The sequence below is a fragment of the Pomacea canaliculata genome, linkage group LG8 (genome assembly GCF_003073045.1).
Source record: "Pomacea canaliculata isolate SZHN2017 linkage group LG8, ASM307304v1, whole genome shotgun sequence".
Classification (NCBI taxonomy): domain Eukaryota; kingdom Metazoa; phylum Mollusca; class Gastropoda; order Architaenioglossa; family Ampullariidae; genus Pomacea; species Pomacea canaliculata.
In genome coordinates, this window is record NC_037597.1 from 11,064,371 (window position 1) to 11,090,880 (window position 26,510).

Below are 26,510 nucleotides of genomic sequence, written 5' to 3' on the forward strand. Positions count from 1 at the left end.
AGATTGTGAAATGATATTTAAATACTTAGTGTGATTTTTGGGTTTATCCTTGTGGTACATAGTAAGTCACTTGTCCCACCATCTATTTTCTGATGTTGCACATTTCTGTTCTAAAGACCAAAGAGTTGCTAGTTGAGCTTTATCCAGATGTAAATAAAGTTCATTGACTTTTCTTATAAGATTCTTTGATCCTTTCCAGCTTCTATCTGTTCCATCCTCTGGCATATGGAATGCAAGGGAACCCACCCAGCGCAGAAGGAGGAATGATGGAAGGTCTTCATTGGCTAGAATCATGGGATTTTTAAATTGTTGCCTCCTCCTTTTAAATGACACAAAATCTTGCAAGTAAAGCTGTTGTTCATAAGAAGCGCTATAATGATGCTTTTCATTCAGCAAATTGATGGAAGTATACTGAGAAAAAATATGTATCTTTGTTTTTTCACATTCTGAAATAAATACCTTACATCTCTTTGATTTCATGAAACTTCTCTTTTCTAGACAGCTGTACTCTACAAAAAGTTGAAGGCTAATTGCAGTATGGGGATAATTAATATAAATTAAATCCTGTATTAAAGAAAGACATTATGGAAATTGTGAAGAGTGACTGTGCACTGTACTTAAATGACTTGTACTTGTTTTGCTGTTCTTGCATTTGTTTGACAGTGTCCCACAAGGTTTTAATACTGTATGAACATCACAGAAAATTAAAATACAACCGCACTAGTGAACCAAATTTTCCACTATAAAAATGTGCATATGTTCAAGTCAGGGGTAGTGTGAACACTGTTTGTTTGAAGGAGTATTTAAATAGGAGGAAATAAACATGCTCTCGGTAAGAATTTTGATTCCAACGAAGAGTGGCAGGGCTCTTGAAAGGCGCCAAGACAACATATCTGGCAGAGAAATGTCCTCACAACTAGGAGTGAGCCAATCTATTATTTAGCAACTCTTGGAATGATTTCAGATGACGTGCAGGACTGAGCAAAACCCTCAATCTGGACAGTCTACTCCTTGTCCTGCCAACCTGAATAGGCCTCCTCGGCCCAACTTGTGGATGGTTGCTCTATCTTCTCTGCAGAACTTCACACCATCTTGCTAGCCTTCTTTGAGAGTGATGTCCCCTCGCCTAAATGGCTGGAGGGGACTAGCTCTCTATATTTACTATTGTCTCTGAGGACCTGTTGCAAGTTTCGTCCTGCATAAACCTGCATATATAGATGAAATCTTATAGCTTCCATAAATCTAATACACCGGGTATGGTGCGAACCGGGTGGACGCGGATTGGATAGTGTAGGTTTGGAGTTATGGGAGGATTTTAGATTTTGGAAGTGAGAGTGTAGAGAAGTCGCCGAATGAAGCTCTGAATAAAATCTACAGCTATGCAGCATTATAGGACTAGCATTATGGGAAAAGGTTGTTAGGAGTAATGTAATGAAGAAGCGTGTTTTCAATGCACGTGTAAAGGATTCAATGGTGGGTAGGTGGCGGATATGGAAAGGAGTTCCATTGGTTAGCTGCACAATAAATAAAAATCATGTGGCCATATGTTGTTGTTTTGGTGACAGGAAGACTAAGGAGACGATCGTCAGACGAGGAGCGGAGTTGTCTAGCTGGGACGTAAGGGAAGAGCAGTTCAGAGAAATAATCAGGGCAGGTGCCAGAAAAGAAACTAAAATACAGCACCGACAGTTTATATTGGATGCGAGAACGGATAGGAAGCCAGTGTAGAAAACTAGGGAGAGGAGTGGCGTGGTCCCGTTTCCTAGCTCCAAGCACCAGACGTGCAACAGAGGTCTGTACTTTCTTGAGTTTGTGAAGACGGTATACAGGGAGACAGCAAGCAAGATGATAGGAGATGAACCATGCTGGTGCTGTTGGCAAACTGTTATTAAAAACTTTGTGAATGGCATGAAGTAAAACATCTCAACAAGAACCCTTGTGGGCATTGGGTCTAACTGGCAATTTGTTGGTTTGATCCTGGGAATAATCGCTCTAACATCGGCCTCAGCTGGTTATGCAATTCCCCAACTTACGATTTCCCTATGTTGTAGGAGAACAATCTTGCCTCCCATGTCGTTTTCCAACCTCTTAGGCGAAGGCGAGAAACATGAAAACATGACGGGAAACTCTGATCTGAATGAAGTACTATTTAAAAAATTAAGCTGTCATATTATATGTCTCATTCCAGATACAACAAAATCGCATTTGACGAATCAATGCATATGCGTTTTGACTTTGTGTCTTTATTGATTCTTTTTAGTTGGGAAAAAACAACTGGTAGCAATTTTGCGAAAAGTTTAATAACAATACTAAAGGAAAGTTACCTCAAAATAGGAAAAATATGAGCCGCATAAAAGTTATTCTCAAACCAGACGAATTATATATATATATGTTGAAACAGATCTTTATTTGAAAAATCTGCCATCAGCTTGATGATGGAGGCACTATAGATGTTCCTGTCAGTTCCATTTTCTTGATTTCTGTTGTGATTTGTGCCAGGTCTTGCACAAAGGTCTGGATCTGAAAAATTTATTAGCAAATTCAAAAAATCAGGTAAACAGGAATGTTCTTGATTTGACATATAGGCATTTAACCAAAACCTATTGTAGAAAGAGCTATCATTTAACATCAAACCAAATTTTTTTATTTTTATTTTTTTAAGGCCCTTCGCCCCTCCTGGGGCATAGGCCATCGACAACAGTTAACTGTTGTTGTGGTAGCAAGGAGTTGTTTTACGGGGTGGGGGTGCTGGCCCCACGCCCAACCCTCCCCCTTTTTCAGCCGGGCTTGGGACCGTCCATGGCGGAGGGCAGCCAGCCCTGTAAACAGATGTCACGTGCAGAGAAAGAACAGCGTGCCCGAGACGAGAAATGAACTCAGGGCAGCCAACCTTCACTGTATTGGTGACAGGCGCTAACAGCGCTAACCGTTGCGCCACCGGGCCGCCTCATACATCAAACCAAAACCTATTGTAAAAAGAGCTATACAATCTATTTCTGTTTTCTCTAATAATCATGAAGCCGTCAACCAGCAGGGTTTTAATCCTTAGTTATTTATGAAAAAGTAATGTTATCTAATCAATACATCTACCAGAAAAAACTCATTTTTTTGTGTCGATAAAATCCACACAGGAGGGTGTAACAATTTGCAAGTCAAATGTTTTGGCATTATCTTGTGTTGTGATATTTTTGTATCTATTTCTATCTGTCGGTAGTCTTACGAAAGACAGTTCACTGTACGACTCGACCCACTGCATACTACATTATGACATGATGCACAAATTAACTCAAAAGAGCTCTGATGGGCTTGTAAAGATATTACAGATATCGTGGTCAATACTCTAATATTACTTTTAAAAACAGGCATTTTCATAAAGACTCAAAAGTTAAGCTAAAATGTAAATAAAGTTAAAGCTCCATTAAGACTGATCAACTCACTCAAAGTATGGACCTTATTCACGCAAATCCGATCTCAAAGTGGCTACCGACCCATATGAGCACTGAACTTTGTTTCAAAACCTCCGCAATACAGTTCTGCGGTTAAAGGGGTTCTTTTCACATTTTATTTTATTTGCTACACAATAAGGTTAGTTGTTCATTAATAATACAGAAAATACTATTTTTCATGGTAAAATTCCTTTCTTCGAGTACTTACCAGATGACATGACTATGTGAGGTTACACCAACTAGCTACCTCAATTCCAGCTGTCCGCTCCCGATTGGTTTGCAATGACCAATAAACGGGGAGAACATAAACTCAACCAAGTCATCCCCCTCCCATCCACCCCTATCTAGCCTGTGAGTTCACACACGGACGTGTTTAGGTGGACTGATGTCTGTCTAATAACGGCAGAGATGTTGAAAGCAGATGAAAATGTGACAGCTCCCATGCTGACTGAAATCTTCAGGCAAGTTTGGGAATCAGGGCAGTTCCCTGATGCGTGGAAGACAGGGCTCATCTTCAAGTTACCCATGAAAGGAGATCTTGGAAACTGAAATAATTAGAGGGGCATAACACTTCTTTCCCTCACCAGCAAGGTCTTTAGCAAGATTGCTCTGTCAAGACTGACGGCAACTCTTGAGAAAGACCTCCGACCACAACAAGCAGGATTTCGTCCTGGGCGATCCTGCTCCGAACACATCTTCATTCTGCGACAGATTCTGGAACACACCGCTTAACATCAGTTTCATCGACCTGAAGAAGGCTTTTGGCAGCATCCACCGCGAGTCCTTACGGAAGATCCTGAGGCATTATGGAGTCCCTGCAAAACTTGTTCAGGTTGTTGCAATGCTGTACAGCGATTTCAAATTCCAGGTTGTCTGTGACACGAAGCTCACAGACCCCTTTAAATTCAGTACTGGAGTGAAGTAGGACTGGTCGCCGTTGCTCTTCATCCTGGGCCTGGACTGGAGCATGAAGACTTCCACCGACAGTGTGAGGAGAGGGATCAAATGGACCATGACTATGACAGCAACAACAACGCTGGAAGACTTGGACCTGACTGATGACATTGCCCTGCTGTCACACCGCCACTAAGATATACAGGAAAAAACAAATGCCTTCTCAGAATCAGCTGGAAACCTTGGCTTTAAGGTCAGCGCAAAGAAAACGAAAAGTATGAGATTGAACGCCAGAGTCCAAGACAGCATCAAACTAAATGGAGAAGAGATTGAGGAAGTTGACAGTTTCACCTATCTTGGGTCCAAAATGGCAAACACCGGGGATGCGGAGCCTCACTCAAGAGCACATGCAAGGCAAAAAACATCAGTCAGAACATAAAGCTGACAATCTTCAAGTCAAATGTGATCAGAACCCTCCTTTACGGATCAGAATCATTGAAGATGACCAAAACCATCAGTAACAGATTTGACGTCTTCCAATAGAGATGCCTCAGGCGCATAGTTAACATTTTTTGGCCATCACCAACGAAGAACTCCACTGAGTCTATCACCACACAGGTTCAACAAAGGCGTTGGCGATGGATTGGACATGTGCTCCGCCAGCAGACAGCAGACCTCTCCAGAGTCGACCTGACTTCCGGAAGAGCAGCGCGAAGATGGAATTTAACGAGACTTTTGATATCGAAATATAATGACTGTAAGTGCACTGCTTTGTTGCACTATTAACCAAACTTGTGCATATTATATCACAAAAGTACTTGCTTCACTAGTCTGAAATCTTTCTTATAAAGTGATAAATAATATGAAAAGCACAGAGATCTACAATCACTGAAGTGTTTGCATATATGCTTCACCTTGGTCTCTCGTTTATATAAAATCGGCTTGTATGTGTAACGTGGCTCGGCTTGTTTTCTATATTTATTTGTGCTCAAAATTTGGTATTTTGTGCTTTCAGGATGGTGATTGCTTGTCACATATTCAAGATAGTGGTAGTCCAGTTAAAAAAAATCGGTAGTGACAGCAAAGGTAAATATATACAGACTTAATATAATTTGTGTTTTTGTAACGCGCAACATTACGGCAGAGATAAGTTGCACTCTGCGCCGACCAATAATGATAAAAGGAAGACAATGGCAGGTTAGGCACACTGAACAGATGCGATGAATACAGCCTTGCCATTACACGGAATCTTCGATAAGTCAGTAAAGTTCTGCATCCAAAAATATCTGAAAATTATTATGATACTTGTATTGAAGCTCATCTTGCAATCTTCGATGCATTGGACCAACTTCCGCAGATAGAAATATAGTTCCATCAACACAACTCTTGTGAGAGCAACACGCTAACGGTCATTGTAAGCTTAGCTTGCTGGACATACATGATGTCAGTCATGTCAGAATTGCCTGTATTGCACGAGAAGCTTGCTGTGATAGCTCGACATCAAATCTTTCTGAAAGCAGCTGCAGGGAGGTTATCAGAGTTTGAAGTCTAAATGACGTCTTAAATCATCTACATGTCGGCGAAGAGGTGCGTGAACTGAAGGGACTTCTGTTAATATTAGTTAGTTTATAGTTTTATAGTTTATTCCTAAATGCTCCTTAGAGGAGCATAAGGCCACAACAACACCTCGCCAGCGGACCAGGTTTTGGGCAGCCCCATTCAGTTGGGCCCAGGTGGTTCCGATGTCCTTTGCCTCGCTCTCTACTGTTCTTTTCCAAATCTGCTTTGGTCTCCCAACTCTCCTTTTCCCCTGAGGGTTCCAGTCAAGTGCCTGTTTGGCAATAGTGTCAGCTGGTTTGTGAAGGGTGTATCCTATCCAGCATCAGTTGTGCTTTTTGATGTCTCGGCTAGTGGCATTTTGGCTGGTTCTTTTTCACAGGCAGCTGTTGGAGATCTTTTCGGGCCACCATATTCCCAGATTATGGCGTAGGCATCGGTTGGTAAATGTGTGCAGCTTGTTATTGATGGTGTTTGTCACTCTCCAGGTTTCAGAATCAAATAGTAGGACTGTTTTCACATTGGTGTTGAAGATGCGGTTCTTACAGCTGAAGGATAATGCTCGGGAGTTCCAGATGGGGCACAGGCTGTTGAAAGCATGCCTGGCCTTGTTGATGCGGCTTTTGATGTCATCATCCCCTCCACCATCTTTGTTGACAATGCTCCCCAGATACTTGAAGCGGTCTGTTTCTAGAATGTTCGACCTCTCCTTGAAGTTGGATTGGGCTGGTCCTCTAGCTGTTTGGTGAAGGTCCACTGGATACCGGTGTTGTTATCTTGGGTTGTCTTGCACATAATCCAGTCTATGACCATCAGGAAGATTGTTAGTGATAATATGCAACCCTGTCTTACGCCAGTCTTCACTACAAAAGGTTTAGTGAGTTTGCCATTGTGAATAACTTGGCAGTACGAGTCTTTATATAACCCTTGGATGATGATTATGAGCTTAGGTGGAATGCCATAGTTGATCATCAGCTTCCAGATGGCGTCCCTGTCTACACTGTCCAATGCCTTCTCGAAGTCCACAAGAGTTATGTAGAGGAAGGACTGCCACTCTATAAACTGTTCAATGATGATATGTAGGGTGGTAATGTGATCCTGGTGAAACCCTGCTTGGTCTGGTCTCAGTCTCTTGTCTAGTTCCTTCTTCAGTCTCTCTAGAATTATCCTTGATAGGACTTTACTGGGGATGGACAGCAGCATGATCCCCCACCAATTGTCGCACTGAGAGAGGTCTCCTTTCTTCGCTAACTTGGTGGCCTAGTTTCCTGTCTTTTGGTACTAGCTCTTGTTCGCAGATCTTGTGTAGAAGGGACTGTAAAACTGTTGCTGTTGTTTCCAAGTCTGCCTTTAATGCTTCTGGGGGTAGGCCATCCGGGCCTGCTGCTTTTTTCCACTTTTCATGCTTTTGATAGCTTTGATGATCTCTGTCTTAACAGGAGGGCTGGTGTTGACATGAAGTTGTTCAGCTGCTGGTGGTATGTCAGGTAAAGACGATGGACGAGGTCGATTCAGAATCTCGTCAAAGTGTTCCATCCAGCGGTCTCTTTGTTCTGCATTGTTTGTTATGGTCTTGCCGTCTTTGTCTTTCCATTGCTTGTTGGGGTTGATGTTCCTACCTGACAGAGTTGGTGTTATTTCGTATAGTCGCTTCATGTTTCTCAGTACAGCTATTATCTCTGCTTCTTCTTTCAGTTCATGGGTGAAGCATCTCTTGCCCTCTCTGACAGACCTCTTCCCTTGGCGGTTGGCTTCCCAATATTCAGCTCTGAGATCTTCCTTCTCTTGTTGATCGACACTAGTTGAGCTTCTGTCATAATCCCTTTCTTGATTCAATCTTTGCCCAGGTGTCTGGGGTTATTGTTTCCTTGTGTTTTCTATCCCTCTTCCCTAGAACATCTGTACAGGTTGTCTTCCAAATGCTCTTGAGTGAAGACCAGTGTTCTTCCACTGATTCTTCTGTCCTGAAAGGGCCTCATACTTATAAATTTTCCTTGTTTTCCTTGTTCTTAAGGTATTGAGTATTGAACTTGTGGTGTGGTCTGCCTGTTGGATCGATGAAAGACTTCAGCTTGAAGACTGCCACTAGGAGTTGGTGGTCTGAAGCAACATCTGCACCTCTCCTCACTCGGACATCTTAAAGACTCCTCCACCTTCTAGCAACTGTTATATGGTCAATCTGGTTTTCTGTCTGGCCATCAGGGGAAGTCCAAGTTGTCTTGTGTATATTTTTGTGTGGGAACAAGTGCCACCTATGACATGGTTATCGAAAGCACAGAAGTCTGTGAAGAACTCCCCGTTTTCAGTTGCAGGTGCCGACGCCATGTCTTCCCTTGGTGAGTTCCCTGTTGGTGTTATCATCTCCCACTTTAGCATTTAGGTCTTCCAGAATGATCTTCAGATCTCTTCTCGGTGTGTGGTCAAGCAGACTTCAGGGAACTGTAGAAATCTTTTTCCTTTTCCTCTGCTGCATTTGTTGGGGCATAGCATTGGATGATAGTGGTTTTCCTTCCTTTGGCAATGAATCTTGCTGACATGAGCCGTGGTGAGACTGGTTCCCAGGCCATCAGTGCCTTTGTTGCCTCTGTTGACATCAGCAGTGCTACTCCCTGTGTGTGATCGTGGTCCAAGCCTTTGTGGCCAGAGTAAATAATGGTTTCTTCTGATGTTAGTCTGGTCTGGCCACTTCCATTCCATCTTGTTTCGCATAACCCGAAAACCCTGATGTATTTTCTCATTTCTCTTGCCACTTCAGCTGACTTGCCACTTTCATAGAGGGTTCTGATGTTCCAGGTCCTTATCCTGGTTTTTGCCTTGGTCGTCAAAAGATGAGTTGGCAAGCTGGCTTCCGTAATGCTTTCACCAGCATGCATCATAATCTCTTCTAGAGAGGAATCTTCCCGACCAGGCCCTTGTTGTGGTACTGTTGCGGTTTCTGTACCACCTTTTGTTTTTACATGAGTGGGTTGTTAGCCCAAAGCAAAACCCCCAACCTCGACAGCCAGGGGCAACATTTTAGTCTGGCCTCTCCCCTGACAGACCTGTTCGGCTTGGTTAGACCTGCCAGGAGCACAAGGCTGTTGCCGATATAGTTCTGTGGATCAACAAGGCGCGCAAGCCACCACACCACCACAAGGTATGTTGCATCAGCTGGTGGTGGTCTGTTGATATTAGCCTGTTCCCATACAAGGAGTTTTTAAACAATAAGAAGAATAGTTAATCAATACACTTCTCGAGTAATTTAAGGAATGACGTGATTGTTAATAACTAAATTTGTTTTTATGGGCATATCTTCGGCAATGTGGAAATTGTCTAAGCCTTATAGTCGCAAACTAAAGGCATGTACAGGAAAGAGGAGAGTAAGAGGAAAATAAGTGAGCCAACAATGAGATCAGTACCTTTTTTATGCACTCTTCTTCAAAGTCTCTTGAACAAATCTTGGCTCTCAATGGATTGAAAGTTTTGTCTGAACGGCCTATAGCAAAGTGTAGAGGCGGCCCTCCCCGCCTGTAACTCGCGTTAGGCTCGCTAGCTAATGATGGCTGCTGTATACTTGATGCTGTATGAAGCGGAAAGAAATCTTCGCAGAAACAGAATATTTCGCGATCAAACTAATCCCATTGATTCATGGGATGATTTAGCCCTCTATCAACGATTCAGATTTCGATGTAATGACATCCTGGAGATTGTAGATGACATACAAGCGGACTTGGTAATTACAAATCGGGGGCGCAATGTCACACCTACATTGCAAGTGTGTCTTGCCCTTCGTTTTTATGCAACGGGTTCCTTTCAGAATGTGTGTGGTCTGTGTGTGTGGTGTGTGTGAGTGCTGATCTAGCAGGCGTCTCCCAAAGAATGCTGGCCGGATTATTAACCGAGTCACAAGAAACTAAAAAAAATATAAACCCTCCAGTGACAGTTGCTTAGTTTTGACACAAGTTACGCTGTCATAGTGACAGTCTTTGAAGGCACATCTGTACAAAATAATAATAAAAAGTAGGAAGTACCTGTACACAAATGTTTTATGTAAGAAAAAGGAGCAGTATACACTGATGCTAATACATGTTGTACAATGCATTAGTCGAGTCAACGTGTATCAGGCTAGTTAGTGTATTATTTGTTCAGTTCGCTTTTCTCGTCTTTTTATATGGCGGTATATAATCTTCATCTCTCTTTACTTCTATTGCTGACAACGACATAAAATAGAAATGTGTGGCTTATTTCAGCTGAATTTTAACGGTACAAATAAACAAAGTTATGCAGTACCAATGTTATCATTTTACCTACAGACTATAAGGACTCCATATCGCTATATTCACAAGCGTTTCTCACAAACACTTGGTTCTTTTCAGCTTGCTAGTCAATGTCATCGACACTGATTTTGATGCGCGCCTCTCAAATACTATTTGCCAAAAGAAATGAAAATCTCGGAAGCATATCAAATAGATTTTAATAGAACATATAATACTCTATATACCATACACACAAAATGCAGCGTATTTCAGCTTTTCGTAAAGCGCGATGTGAAAAGATGTTAAATTGTCCTACGATTGTTGGGCAAAACCCGCGCGTGTAATACAAGTTGATACGCGCATGCGCACACGTGGAGTTCCCTAGGTATTCCCTCAAGGTCGGGGTGTCGAAGCCGCGTATGCAAATGTCGACGACCCAACATAATTGCTGACCTGCGGTCAAACGGGTGACACAGCTCGCGCGTGCGACGCTTGCCAGGCGACGGGCCAGCTCTCGGGAGGTTAGAGGTTTAGCGACGTGGAAAATGCCGGCGCGATGTAATTTCGGCCCCTGAGAGCTGTTCGGTCTACACACAATCTAACCCTCTATACACAAATACATAACTTGGTACACTACTAGAGAGCTACATTATAGATGAAGCTATGAAGGATATTGGCAACAGTTGGAGCCGTACTTGATGGTTAACATGATAGTAATACAAGGGAGTTAAGGATAGTTATTCAGAGATAGTACTTTGTGAACAGATATGCGTTCAGAGAGTGTTTGAATGTAGCCTTGGAGTCCAAGTGCCAAATGTGATGTGATCATGTGGATGAGAGTTCCACTGCTTAGTAGCACTGAGGGAAACATCCATTGTCCGTATGTGACTGTCTTTGTGGAACGGAGGATAGAATGCCGGAGTCTGATGAGGATCAAAGCAATGTGGGCAGGAGTGTGGACAGACAAGATTTCAGTAAAGTAGTAGGGGGTTGGGGGAGGAGCCTTCAAAGAATCCATAGCATACACTTGAGAGCTTGTAGTCTATTCTAGCTTTAACTGGTAGTCAATGAAGGGAGTGAAGAAGTGGTGTGATAGATGTTCAGATTTGTGAGTCCAAAAAAAACGAGACAAGCAGCTGATAATTTTGGTGGCTGAAATTGACAGAGTGTGGCGAATGGAGCTGATCTTCCGGAGCTCATAGAATGCAGAACTACAGATGTAAGAAAAATGCTTATCAAGAGACATATGTCAGCACACATTATGTAACTGTAAGTTATGTGCTGAAGTAGTAAAAGGAACATCGATGATCGATCAGTGTCATGATAAGAGTTATCCCGGGGGGACATCCGGGGCTTTAAGTTCAGTATTATTGATGTCAAGGTTGTCTTTTAGTTGAATAAACACGGTCATCAAATCGACAGTGTCTTGTGTTGGTCGGCTGAGAGCTCGCAGCACGATACATGGTGTCAGAACTGGGAAAGTCATAATCACAGAGAATCAAGCAAGCTGCTGAATATGGCTCCGTTTAGAGCGCCAGAACAATTCAATTTTTCCCAGCCAAATTTGTGGCCTGAGTGGAAACAACGATTTCAGCGTTTCAGATGTGCATCAAAACTAGACAAAGACGATGAAGCAGTTCAGGTCAGTGCGTTGATCTACACCAGTGATGCCCAACCTTTTTCGGCCTGCGGGCCATATCCATTTCGGACAGCCGTGTCGCGGGCCATATCCATTTCGGACAGCCGTGTCGCGGGCCACTTCGCCGCAAAAATACAAAAAGGAAAAAAAAATAGAGCAGATACCATTTTTTTTTATTAGAAACAAGTTGTACTTACCATTAATTATGTACTAATTAGTGGGATATTTGAAGTTGTTTTCTCGAAACCAACTTCTCAATGTCCGGCTGCATCGTAGAGACACCAAGTCCGAGCACTGAATCGAAATGTTCGTCCATCGAAAAAAAAGATTGGGAAACGCCCCTAAGTGGGGATAAATACTTCTTCTTCCTTTTTTTCGTTTTTTAAGGTCTTCTTTTATTACTAACATGCCGATTTCCTGCACTGTGGGCCGGATATGGCCCGCGGGCCGTAGGTTGTGCATCCCTGATCTACACTATGGGCAACGACGCAGACCGCATTCTCACGTCGTTTGGTCTGGATGCACGACAGCGGCAAGAATACGACACTGTTCTGGAAAAATTTGATGACTACTTTGTGCCAAAACGCAATATCATCCATGAGCGTGCACGATTTCACGCCAGAAATCAGAAGCCGGACGAAAGTATCGAAGAATACATTAGAGATTTATACGAGCTCGCTGCAAAGGCAGACGTAAGAGACAAGGATGAAGCTATCAGAGATCGCCTCGTGTTAGGGATCCTCGACAGAGACTTGTCCGAAAGATTACAATTAAAGGCAGATTTAACACTGCAAGACGCCATCTTGCAGGCAAGGCAATATGAGCAAGTGAAAGCACAGCTCTCTGACCAGCGTCGCACAAATGTGGACGCAGTGCAATTCAAGAAAAGTGCCTCTGGTGGTGCTCAGCAAGTACATAGTCAGTGCAAAGGTGCAACTGGCAGTTCGCGCGGCTTCAGTGGTCGTCGTCGCGGTAGAGCAGAAAAGAGTGACTTTGCATCGTCAGCAGTTAACGTGTCAAGCTGTACTCGTTGTGGCAGATGGCACGCTAGCACATGTGTGTGCCCAGCTCAGGGAAGGAAGTGTAACAAGTGTGGTAGGATTGGACACTTTGCTACAGTGTGCAGAACAAAGTTAGTGCAGGCACTTGAAGAAAAACAAGTAAAGGAACATTTTGTAGGGACTTTGTGCAGTGACAGTAGAGAACCACCGTGGACAACTGTATTACACTTTGGCGGTTGTGATGTCAAGTTCAAAATTGACACAGGGGCAGATGTTTCTGTCATTTCATCTATACAGTACAAAAAGTTGTCACCATGTCCCAAGCTATTGAAGAACAATGTAGTGTTAAAGAGTGTAGGAGGAGGCCTGAAGTGTGATGTACAGTTCATTACTACAACAAGAATTCATGACCAGCTTCATGTACTGAAAGTGTTTGTTGTGCAAGCAATCACTGAAAATCTGCTTAGTAGAGAAGCAGCATCCAGAATAGGTTTAGTGAAGAGGATAGAGGATGTCAATGCCTTATTTGGAAAACTTGACAAGACGCCTGTGCAGTGTCCACCAGTCAAAATCATCTTGAAAGAAAACATTGAGCCATACAGTGTTCATGCAGCAAGGAGAATACCAATACCATTGCTGGACAAGGTCAAGGAAGAATTAAAAAGAATGCAGGAAACAGGGATTATAGAGGAAATAACAGAGCCAACAGATTGGTGCTCTCCCATTGTGCCAGTAATGAAGAAATCAGGTAGCATACGTATTTGCCTTGATTACAAGAAGCTCAATACCGAAGTGAAGCGGGAGCGGTATACCTTGCCAACACTGGAAGATATTTTACATAACCTTTCTGGATCAGCAGTTTACAGCAAGCTGGATGCAACATCAGGATTCTATCAGATTCCCCTTGATCCAGATTCTGCAAAACTTACTACATTCATCACTACTCCATGTGGGAGATATTTCTTCAAGAGATTACCATTTGGTATTTCATCAGCTCCAGAGATTTTTCAGAGGACCATGGAGACTATCCTAAAGGATGTACCAACATAATCTGCTATTTTGATGATATCCTTGTTTATAGTGAGAATGAACAAGCTCACGAGAAACATCTTGAGAGAGTCATGAAAACACTTGCCAGTGCTAACCTGAAACTCAGCTATGAGAAATGTGAGCTCAGGAAGCATGAGATTGAATTTTTGGGCCATAGAATCAGCAAGAATGGAATTTCACCAGACCCAGGAAAGGTTGAAGCAATAATCGCCATGCCAGATCCAACTAATGTACCCGAGTTGAGGAGGATGCTGGGCATGTGCAACTTCTTAGGGCGGTATTTGCCAAGTCTGTCTACAGTACTTCAGCCATTGACGCAACTGCTGGGGAAGGATCGAGAGTGGAGTTGGGGCTCAATGCAAGTCAAAGCAATGGCAGATGTGAAGAAACTGCTTACTTCAGCACCAACGCTAGCATTCTACGATCCGGCAAAGCTTACAATTGTCAGCTCAGATGCTAGTAGTTATGGCATTGGTGGCGTGTTGCTACAGCAGCATCCTGAAGGTCTCAAAGCTGTGGCATATTGTTCAAGAACATTGACTGCTAGTGAATGCAGATATGCACAGATAGAGAAAGAAACACTGGCAGCAGTCTGGGCTTGTGAAAAGTTCAGCAGATACCTGATTGGTCTTGACAATGTTCGACTACAGACTGATCACAAACCTATTGTGCCACTAATCAACAATCGTGACTTGCAGGATACTCCTATCAGATGCCAACGCATGTTGATGCGCCTCATGAGATTCAGCATCACCGCAGAGTATGTGCCAGGGAAGAAGCTTGTCATCGCAGATGCTCTATCCCGAAGTCCTCAGTTAACCACTGGTGAATCTGAAGTTATAACACTTTCAGAAGATGTTGAGGCATATTTGAGTAGTGTAGACATTTCGTGGTCATGTGCAGCTTCAGATAAGCGTCTGAAAGAGATTGCAGAAGAGACAAGAAAAGACAGACTGATTCAAGCAGCAATTCGCTACACTAATGAAGGCTGGCCAAAATACATTACAGATGTAGAAGATAATCTTCGTGACTATTATGCAGTGCGCATGGAACTTAGTGTGCACCATGGTCTCCTTACCAGAGGAACACGCATTGTTGTGCCAGCATCACTTCATGATAAGATAAGATAAGATAAGATTACTTTATTGTCCAGAAAAGGAGATTTGTCTTCCAGCATGCAAGCAGTCAGAGTAAAAATCAAAGACATCAACAATAACATCAGCAATGGCAGAAGTGTGAGCACACACACACCCACACACACACACGCCCGCATCAAAGGACAATACATCAGTGGACATATCCTGAAGAGGATACATGAAGGTCATCAAGGAATCACCAAGTGCAGAGATAGAGCAAAAGCAGCAGTTTGGTGGCCAGGTATTAATGGCAGGATTAAAAGAATTGTTGAAGAATGCAGACATTGCCAGAAGAAGAAACCGACACAGAGCAAGGAACCTTTGATACCGACAGAATTACCACAGCGTGTATTCCAGAAGTGTGCAGCAGATTTGCTGGAATTCAAAGGACAATCATACCTTGTGTTTGTAGATTATTATTCGCGCTTTATTGATCTTGCGCATATCAAGATTAGTACATCAGCAGAAGTTATCAAACTTCTGAAGAGCATGTTTGCACGCCAAGGAATCCCAGAGATTCTTGTTATAGACAATGGAAGGCAATTCACATCTAGGGAGTTCCAGGAATTTGCAGTAAAGTGGGGATTTCAACATGTTACAAGAAGTCCATACTATCCACAAGGTAATGGAGAGGCTGAAAGAGCAGTTCAAATTGCCAAAAAGATTCTGCAGCAAGATGAACCTGAATTAGCTCTATTGATATACAGAGACACTACTATTTCTGCTACAGGATATAGTCCAGCAGAATTAGCCTGTGGAAGAAAACTGAGAACTACATTACCTACATTGCCTGAGAACCTTGAGTCAAAGACATTTGATAAAACAGCTGTAACAGTGAGCGATGCAAAAGCAAAGCAGTCTTACAAGAACTGTTTTGACAAGCGTCATGGAGCGCGACCGCTTGACGAACTTCTTCCAGGCGACACTGTATTGTGGAAGCTAGATGGTGAGAAGCACTGGAGAAGTCCAGCAGTCATTCTGCAGCAGTGTGCTCCAAGGTCATATATTGTACAAACTCCAAGAGGCAGTTTTCGACGCAACAGACGTCATCTCAGAAGGTCAAGAAACTTCGAGCCGGAGCAGTCCAGTTCCAAACCCAGTCCTGTCCAAAATGACTTTTCCCTGTATACTTCCCAAGTCCCAGTGACAGGTGAACAAGAGACAGCGCTTCATGTCAGCGATCCGATTCAATGTCCAGAATCGACGTCTAGTAAAGGTGGTCCTGCTACAGAAGCCAGACATAGTGCTACTCCAGATCCAGGAGATTCCCATCCCAGTAGCAGCTCTACACCTAGAATGACTCGTAGCGGCAGAATAATCACCCTGCCCGCACGTTATAAAGACTGATTATGTATTGAACATTGATTAGAGAGTAAACATTCTCCCCATCAAGTGAAGTATCTCAAGGGAGGGGAGATGTCATGATAAGAGTTATCCCGGGGGGACATCCGGGGCTTTAAGTTCAGTATTATTGATGTCAAGGTTGGCGAGTAGCCATATTGTCTTTTAGTTGAATAAACACGGTCATCAAATCGACAGTGTCTTGTGTTGGTCGGCTGACAGCTCGCAGCACGATACAATCAGCATTGCCTATCCAAACAGAGACAGGCAGTGAAGGGTAAACTATAGTTTCAAAGGCAGCAGACAGGTCTAACATGGTGAGAAATAAGATGTCGTTTGTCACCTTTATCAGGGCAGTCTCAATGCTATGAAAATGGCAATAAGCAGAGTTTAGCAGACTGTGATGGAGAAATCCAATTTTCAGAGTTAAGATAGGATAAAAGTTTCTTGAGAACTACTTTCTCAAGGATTTTGGAAATATATGGCTGATTTGAGACCGGACGGTGATTGCGTAGTACGCTGATGTCAAAGATAGACTTTTTTAACAACGGTTTTGCTAAGGCTGCTTTGTTAGTTTGGTTAGCGAATGCTTGTTAGCATAAGGTGACCAGACGTCCCGCTTTAGGCGGGAAGTCCCGCTTTTGACCTCTTGTCCCGCCTGCTTCCCAATGTCCCGCTTTCTGGCTTTCTGGCAAGTCCATTAAATGTCCCGCTTGTCTTTAAAAATCACTTTTTTTTTGGCGTTCTTTGACGGTGACGACACCATCATCGGCACGTGTCCCGCTTTCGCCTCCGAAACGTCTGTTCACCTTAGTTAGCATTACGTTTAAAAGCTAAACTACCTGTGTACTCGATGATAAGAGAGGCGCAGCCCCATCCCCTGGAAGAGAATAGGGGTACACGACATACCACATTCTCGTATATCCACTAGATTAATTTCTAGATGGGTAACGTGGCCTGGAGAGCAAGGGAGTAAACCCATAAAAACCGGAGTGGAGAGATTTGGGCGCCACCATTTTGTAATTGCCCTATAAAGTAGAGTAGCCCTAAAAAGCGCCAATTGCCTACGAGGCGTAGAGAGCGGCTTCTAGCGCTCGAGGCCCAAGCGGCCCGCTTCATGGTCCTTCCGCGATGGAGAAATCCAATTTTCAGAGTTAAGATTGGATAAAAGTTTCTTGAGAACTACTTTCTCAAGGATTTTGGAAATATATGGCTGATTTGAGACCGACGGTAATTGCTTAATACGCTGATGTCAAGGATAGGCTTTTTTAACAACGGTTTTGCTAAGGCTGCTTTGAAAGTAGATGGGAAGATTCCAGAGGACAAGCTGTAATTTACTATTTCTGTGAGGGGAGGGAGTAGGATGTCAAGAAAGTCTACCAGTAGTGGGGTGGGAACTGGGTCCAGTAGTATTTTAACAAAATGAACCACACTATTTTTTTCCTTTTTATGCCAAGTAATTCTTCCAAATTATCTTCTATACTATCTTCTATTATCCTACTACAGTAACAGCAAAGAATTTCTTCTTGACACTTTTTGTATGTTGTACAGGTATATCTAAATTGGGAATTGTTATTTAATATTGCAATTTCTACATGGGATGGAGTGAGTAGGTGTCAGTATGTTAAAGTTTAGTTAGGAGTAACAAGTTAATATTTACATGTTCAAATGCATTTTTATTTATTTTAATAAAGACGCAATTATGACTGCATGCATCCATGTGTATGCACTGTTTGTTACCTGTGTAAGCTGTTCAATTGTTTCTTCTGCAGCTTCTGCTTGCTTCTGATGTTTCTTAACCAGCTGGTACAAGTTGTGGGTTGACCTTTAGAAAGAAAAAAATAATAAAGTTTGTGGTTGTGCAGAAACAAAGTGCATGGTAACAATACAGGATAAGATAAATAATCACATATAGAAACCAAACCGAACAAAGTGAGATTTTTTATTGCTATCTAGTCATCATCTTCCATGAAAGCCATTTAAAATTTCACTATGGACGGTAATTTAAATTTAAATTCTGTTCCTGAAGAACATCAATTTGTCAGGAGTGTTCAATATGTTTTGATCCTGAGCTACACTTTATGCAACAGAATTAAAGCTAATCATATGCAATAAAAACTCTTCCTTTCCGCAATAACCTAGGCTCTAAAATCTCTGCTTTTCATCAAAAGAGGCACATCAGAAAAATGTATTCCTTCCACCAATAAACACATTGCTTGTAATAGAAAATATCATGTTTTTTGAAATTTACGAAATCTGCACTACACAGAAAAAGCTATTCTTAAGAGAAGTAACTGTCCATTACCATGCTAAGGCTTAAGTTGGGTGTTTACATATTTCTTCTTGAATATAAAAGTTTAAATAGTATGTGCAAAATTGAAAGATAGCTAGGTCTTAGACAAAAGCCAACATACATTTTTATTCGTCCAAGAACCAATGTTTTCTTTGCAGCTGTATTCTTGATATGGTTCCACATTGATTCCCATTTGACAGACTCACTCTGTGCAGCGTCCAACTGTGTCTGTAGGCCAGACAGCTTGTTGTTGTAGCCAAGAATTTCATTATCTTTTTCTTCCATGTATCTCATCAGATTCTGTCGTTGCTTTTCAATAACTTCCTGATTTTCTTGATCCCTCTCTAAAAGATCCTGCCATAGTTTGAGATCATTTTCTGCATTTATAATTATGAACTATTTTTGATTACCATGTTTTAAAAATTATTGACTGGTAGGTAAAGTTTCCTGGGTGAGGTTTTAAAGAACAAAGAATATCAAGAGTTTCTTCATACAAGAGAAAGTGGGGGCTCACCACACTCATCCTCCTGACTGTATTTCCACAATTCTGAATGTTTTGTGGTTATATTTATGAGAGGATGAGTCCGCCCCCAGTGCAGTCACCCAGCATGGCAAACACAGAGGCCTAAAGAAGGTCACTGAGAAAAATAAAACAAGGGAAATGACAGTTTTATTGGGAAAAGGAGGAGGACAGGAAAAACAGAAGTAAAGACAGAAGAAAGAATGCATTTAACTGCTGCTAAGAAAGAGTTTGTCAGAAATGAATATAGGTGAAGGTGATAGCAAGATGGAGAAAAAGAAGTAGAAAGGGGCATGTCAGCTAGGCTACCACCCTACCAAGAGGAATCAGGGTACAGCTATCAGCTTCCCCAGAACTTTAAATACTACATATTCACCATTCAAAGCAGATACCTGATGTGTAGCTGTGAGTGTGTCCCAGCGGGCAATGATGTCACGAAGTTCATGAAATTCTTCACCTGCTTCTAGAACTTTCTCCATGTATAGATGAAACCCAGTGTAGTTTTCTAGCTTTTTTTGCAGCTTATTCTTCTGATTGGTCAAAGCCTTATACTCTTCCTCTAATCTGCAAAAATGACAAGGAGATCCTGAATTTTATTAAATACTTTACAGCTCAGATTCAATAGAATTTTTTTTTTATCCCCAACCTCTCATTATTCTCTTCTTCAGTAACTTTTTTTTCACTTTTCAAAGACACATCTCCACTTATTAGTATTGTACCATAATGACAACTAGTCTTATTTATTTAAAAACTTCACTGAAAGAAATCACTACTCAAAACCCACATTACATAAGAATGCACAATTCAGTAGAGACTGTGACTGCTCTGAATGAACATGATAACTGGTGGTAGAATATTTGTTCCCTAGCTGAACCACAAACCTGTCTATTTCTTTGTCCTTCTGTCTTTTCAATTCTCTTTCATCGTTTGCTTTCTTTACAGCTCGTGCACGTTTCGAATCATTTTCCTTTCAAGAGAATAAGCAAAACAACTTATCACATACTGTCATTAAAACATTAACTGTGATAAAGTAAAATTAAAGACAGAGTTGCTGTTCAGTGCTGTGTCAGCAGCAAATGCCATATCACAGCAACAAATAATGCCAACCAAAAACATTTAATCAAAAATCTAACACAAATCAACAAATAAACATAAGGCCAAAGAGGCATGGTTTGAGTATAAACACAGAAGGCATTCCAGGGCCACTTGTAAAACTATGCTTTTGGTAAAAAAAATCTTGAAAGTTTAAATGTACAGCTTTCAGAAAGGAGAAAATAAAAGCTGGTGGAATAAGTTTGAAAGGAAGGTCAAACGGACAAGAAGGAAAAGCTTACGGGGGAGATAGTGAGTCAAAAATGATTAAGCCTGGGGGCCACATCCAAGTTGCGAAGGTGCCTCATGCAGACCGCTCATTTTAACCAGACACAGGGCGACATCACCCTGGTTTATGATTTCTTTCTTTCTAACCAAATCTTATGCTTTGGTATATCACTGCATAATTTCATTTTTAACGCTGGCATGATTCTAGCAAAAGCGTCATGTTCTGGCCTGTGAGATTTTATGTCGAGTGTGGGCATCGATGATGCTACAGCCCTTTTTTTCTTAGAGAGGTCAGTTAGTGGCTGTGCCTTCTCCCTACGGACAATGGCTGCACCGTTAAGGGACCTTCCACGGACCCGCGCGTCTGCTCAACAGAAGGGGGAGGGGACGTGGCACCTGAACTATAGTGCTATTTCTACTCTTTCATGACAGCTGTATCAAAACCACTTTCTCAATTATCTTAGAGAGAAATGGGTGTTGGAGTTGGAAACTGGGTGGTAGTTGTTCAACACTTCAACATCAAATGTGGACTGTTTAAAATGTAACCTCACCATGGAAGTTTTGAACAAAGATGGGAAAACACTTCAATTGTTGACAAACTGATACAATATTTGTAATGGAAAGAAGTAAAACATCAAAGCATTCTAGTAGAATGCTTCATTGGGTTGAACTGGCAAGTAGTTGGCTTGGGTCTTAGAATGATCACCTGTACATCAGCCTTGGAGACTGGAGTCTACTCAGTAAGAGAGGATCCCAGGAGACCATCATATAAGATGTTATCAAGTACTGATATGGTGTTTGTGCTGCTGATGCTATAGACGACAACAAAGGGAAAAAATATGAAACTGTGCCAACCTCTCTTTCCACCAACATACACAAAATCAATTATTGAAGAATTAAGTCATAATACTACTTAACCTTCAAAAATTTGTCAAATTTTAGTAAAGATTCCTTCAGTTGGTACTCTTTTCTCTCCAGTTCTTCCCTCCTCTGCTGTAGGCTCTCCATCTTCATCTGGAACTCCTGTTGATAGATACAGTTGTTACCGCATGTGATTTTTATAGCGCATATTCATGCTCATTAAGGAGCATGCTCTTAGCACTTGAGTCAAGAACAGGATATGGACAGCATACAAAGGATGAAACGATAAACAATACTAATGATAGCTAATAAGAAAAATATAGAAAATGCAAAGAGGAATAGGGTAACAAAAAAACTGAGTTTTGTGAATCTGCAGAGGAAGATTAATAAGTGAACCAGCCAATAAACACCTCCCACCCCCCCAAAAAAAAGATGAGAAAAAGCATTAGAAGATGGAACTCTGCCTGGAACCCTCCCAGGTAACCTGCCGGTCCCAAGCCTGGATGAAGGAGGAGAGTTGGACTTGGGGCTAGCAACCTCACCCTGTAAACTAACCATGCTACAAAAACTGTTAATGCAACACAAGCACAACGAGAGCCTGGACGGGAAGATCCCTCTATGGAAGGACCTATAACGCATGTTGGTGAAAGCCCTTGGGAAGTCAGCTAGCCAACCCATCTTCTCACGGCCATGGCAAAAACCAGGATAGGGACCTAGAAAATCACAACCTTATATGATAGAGGAAAATCATCTCAGATAGCCCAGGAAATGAAGAATGATAACATCAAGCTCCTCAGCCTGTGCAAGAAAAGGTGGAATGGCAGCGGTCACACCAGACTTTCGTCAGGGGAGACTATCATCTACTCTGGACATGAAGACCCTGACCATGACCACACTCCAGGAGTATCTGTACTGGTGACACCAGAGGCTGTAGATAGCATGGGAATCAGTTTACCCACGACTCATGTCAGGCAGGTTCAACTCCAAAGGAAAAAAGATCACTATCATCCCGTTCTATGCACCTACCAACGCAGCTAAAGAAAGAGAAGGAGGACTCCTTACAAGCACTGGAGGATCATGACAGTGTTAATCTTGATGTCAGAGTCGACTACCTCGATGGCATCATCATGGATAATACTGATGATTGCCTCTGGCCTGTTTGTATGAAAGTCAAAGATCATTTCCTTAGTCTCTAAGGCATTCATGACAAGAAAGTGGTCGTCACACCAGCAAACAAAGTCAGGAAGAGCACCAATATGATCCTGTTCACTATCATACAAAAGAGACAGCAAGGCAGTGTCATCAGCAAATTTGACAAAAAAGCTCCTATCCGTAGTGCTTCTACAACTGTTAGTATACAGTATGAACAGTATTGGAGAAAAGAAGCAGCCTTGAGTGGAACCTATACAGCTGACAACAGGATCTGAGAGGAGACTGTTAACAGAAACTCTCTGCTGCCTTTTTGTTATTAAAAAGTCCAGGATCCAGAGAGTTTGTTGGTAAGATAGATGGAAGTCTGAAAATAGACTATCTGCCAACAAGTAAGGTTGCACAGTGTTAAAAGCATCATGTCATGATGTAATACAGTGGTTCTGAAAGTATTTCAGATTGAGGACCACTTTACTAAAGTAAAAAATATGGCAGACCACCAAGGCCTGAAATCCCTCTGTATCGTGAATTTCACATTTAAATTGCCACATTTGTTTTATTACAATTCAAAACTAAATGTACTTTTGTGACAGTAGTATAGTAATATGTTTACATAAAATTACATAAAGTTCTTTATTAATTAAAATGTTAATGCGATGAATGTAGTTGTTTTTGATGAGAATTAAAGAGATAAACATCATGTGATGACCATCAGCTGCGGACCACACTTTGATAACCACTGATGTAGTACACAATAAGTTATATCATCCAGTCATGTGACTTCCTTTTGACTGCCCTGAGATCATAGCCACAGATCTAATTACTAAAATTAAAAACATTAAAACAAACAACCCATGGCAGAGTGTATCCGAGTTGTGAAACGTTACCATGATATACACCTGCAATTGAAAAATAGATGTACTTTTTCTTGACAGAAAGTAATTCTTATTATGAACTAAAGACCGAGAGAAAATACTTAAAAAGCAATTCTTTGATATTTCTGGTCATAATGAATCCTTGTAGAAACTATTTTTATACTACTTTAAAGCAACAAACACCTGGTCAGTCTGGCTTTATTTGATAGTTTTTCTGTTAAATGAGAGGAGAGAAAGATTGAAAGTACAGTGGAACCTCGGTTAGCGAACTCCTCGGATAGCAAACATTTCGGATAGCAAACTCCTCGGATAGCGAACATTTCGGATAGCGAACAAAAATTTCGTTAAAATTTTGTCTCGGATAGCGAACAAAATTTCGGATAACGAACAGCCACGTGAACCACTCGTGACCGACCAGCATGTTATCATTTGCGCTCGAGACACAGTTACGTAGAAAACCAGTTTTTTACTTTAATGCAGCAAATGTGTAGTTGGTACAGTGTTATTTGATAGCTATCCATAAGATGAGAAAGAGAAAGCAGAGAAAAATCGAAAGGACTGAAGTGGGGTAGCTTAGTGGAGAAGGGTATTGATAAATCTATCCCACTTAAAAGATATGGGATTAGCAGGACTGGACCAGGAAGGGTAGGGAAAAATGTAGTTTTAACTTTAAACTGAAAACCTACAGGACATTGTATCTCACTTTTCTCAGTGGCTACAGACATCTCATTAGAATGTTAAATCATGCTGCTTGATTTTGTATTTGTCTGCTCAGACAACTAGGAACTATCATCCTTGCAAAGTTGTATTGTTAAAGATCTTTCAGAAGATGTGTCCTAAACTGTACTTTTAAAATATAGTACTATATTACAATAAGAATATATATAAGAATATATCTGTGAACTTGACTGAGTTGTTTGGTAAAAATATATCCATGGACTAGATTGTGTGTAAAAATATATTTGTCAACTAAACTGTGTCCAAAGGAAAAAAGCATGAATAAAACCAAGATCCAACAGTGGATACATCACAATGTCATGAGAGTTTATAAAGATAAGTTTGCATGATTTTTATAAGCTATCATATAACTGTATAGATTTTATTAACACAATTTGTCTCTTTACTTAAATTATATTTCCTTATTTATTATAGTACCTATCTTGCTTGAATGGATGCAAATGGCTGAGTTAGTCGTGTTGTAAACAAAACATTCCATTGCACAAATGGGTCTGTTACAGTCCTGTCTATAGTCTTTATCATGTCATAGTAACACTTGTTGTGGTCTTTAGAAGGGAGAGAAATGCATATATACTCAAAAAATCCAAATATGATGAGTCCTGAGATAGACCATGACAATCATTAATGGTAATAAGGGATCCTAAATATATCGTTTAAATTTTCACTCATGAAAATAGAGTTAAGCAGAAATGTCTAATTATTCCAATATTTTTGTCAATAAATGGTTCACTTTTTGGGGGAAAGGTGTGTGTAGGGGGGTGGGGGCAGCTAGCCTTGTGCCGAGCCTGGATAGGTGTTAGACATGCAAGGGGAGAGAGTTCCACTGTTTTTCTGCAAAGTAATTAAAAAATCCTGTGACCCTATATTGTTCCGGTGACAGGAACAGTAAGCATGTGGTCATGAGATGAAGAACTGAGTTGTCTGGCTGGAGTGTATAGGGAAAGAAAAGTTCAGAGAAATAGTCAGGGCAGGAAATTAAATTAAAACACAGCACAGACACTTTGTACCGAATGTGAGAATAGATGGGTAACAAGTGAAGAAAAGGAAGGGATTAGCATTTACTGACATTGTAAGAAACATGAATTATAGCGTGAGTTTATTATAATCTGGTTACTTCCAGAATGCTAGAGAACAACCTCTTTCTGAGCAGCAAGTGCCTGCTCGACTTCAGCCATCTCTCTTCGCTTCTCCAAAAGCCTTGTTGCTGGGGTCAGATGATCATCTTCTCGATCTGGCATCTTCCTGTAAATGTTTATGCGTGCATAAAACACATCTAAAAGCAAATACAAATACACAATTTAATAATATTTAATTGCTTGCATACACTCATATATTCACATACATTTCACTATTCATAATCAATATGGTAACAAAACAATGCAGCTGAATGTAAATAAAATGCGAACGTAAGTATGCGGTGATGCAGACAAATCAAATTATTTGGCAAATGATTCCCCAAACATTAAATATTGACAATTTAATTATCTCTTAACTAAACAAATCTGCCATCTGAAATGTCAAATGTATTGCATCCAAACCACATTAATATTAATATAAAACATCTCACAATCATGTTTCGAATAAGTTGTATCTGTAAATAAATATAAAACCTCTTTCACTATGCGCAGAATGTGCATAGTATACAAATTTAATTCCACCATGCTGCTGAGCATTGTAATCGTATATTAGATACGATTATGATCGAGACTTACACGAGAAGTTTGTCCTCAAAGGTAGTCCGGAAGTAGTCCTCTAGGTTAACAGTCATCGTTGTTGATATCGGCTTGACAGTTGCCTCAAAAAAAGTAGGGGAAAGCAAACACAAAAAATTCAGCTTCGACGCAAAGAATCAACCATGTAATACCAATGATGTCGTTGCCAAGCGACGCAACTTATCTCCCTTGCCCTTTCCGGTAGCGTGTTGTATAGGATGTCGCGAAGCTAGCAGACCTACTACCCCAACATCCCCGAAGAGAATGAAGTATAATACTTTTCCTTAAATGCTTAATACATCGGGAATACGATAAAACAATAATTGTGCTAAGTCAAACTAACTAGATTAGACTTTCAAGGTATTATTAAAGCATTTAAACATTGCAATTAGATAGCTCTGTAACGGGTAGCAGCCAAAGAAAATACATCGTACTTTGCCCTCCCAACGCCCGATGACAGAAGCGGGATATGACGTCATCGCCAGATGGGGCCTGGGGGTGGTTATTTTGCCACAAGATCATATAGCCCCAGTTATCACCCGCAGCTTGAGTCAAATTGTCCCAGCTATGTCTATATATATCGTCCCAACATTGAAAGCTGAATATCGTTCGAGGCCTAAAAGTCAAATTGATCACCGATCACTATAACGACACAATTAATTTAAGCAGCTACAAGGTGACCAGACGTCCCGCTTTTGACCTCGTGTCCCGCCTGCTCATCGGGTGGGAAGCCCAAAGTCCCG

The 26,510-nt window shown here is 41.3% G+C and overlaps 2 protein-coding genes across 3 annotated transcripts in view; one reads left to right on the forward strand and one right to left on the reverse strand.

The window, feature by feature from the left end:
- The window catches only part of LOC112571248 (protein O-mannosyl-transferase 2-like), a 75,547-nt gene extending 75,078 nt beyond the window's left edge, over positions 1 to 469 (forward strand). For both annotated transcript variants that reach the window (XM_025250123.1, XM_025250122.1), the window contains exon 20: positions 200 to 469. In XM_025250123.1, the coding sequence (XP_025105908.1) occupies positions 200 to 305 (106 nt within the window). In that variant the 3' untranslated portion in view covers positions 306 to 469. The remainder of the gene's footprint in view (positions 1 to 199) is intronic.
- Positions 470 to 2,204: 1,735 nt separating this feature from the next.
- On the reverse strand, positions 2,205 to 26,510 carry LOC112571249 (coiled-coil domain-containing protein 42 homolog). Its single transcript, XM_025250124.1, has 8 exons — positions 25,768 to 26,510; positions 25,192 to 25,297; positions 21,351 to 21,455; positions 19,994 to 20,079; positions 19,505 to 19,676; positions 18,714 to 18,946; positions 18,040 to 18,124; positions 2,205 to 2,520 (listed from the first exon to the last, which is right to left on the reverse strand). The coding sequence occupies exons 1-8, from the start codon at positions 25,821 to 25,823 to the stop codon at positions 2,425 to 2,427; spliced, it is 939 nt and encodes a 312-aa protein (XP_025105909.1). The 5' UTR covers positions 25,824 to 26,510; the 3' UTR covers positions 2,205 to 2,424.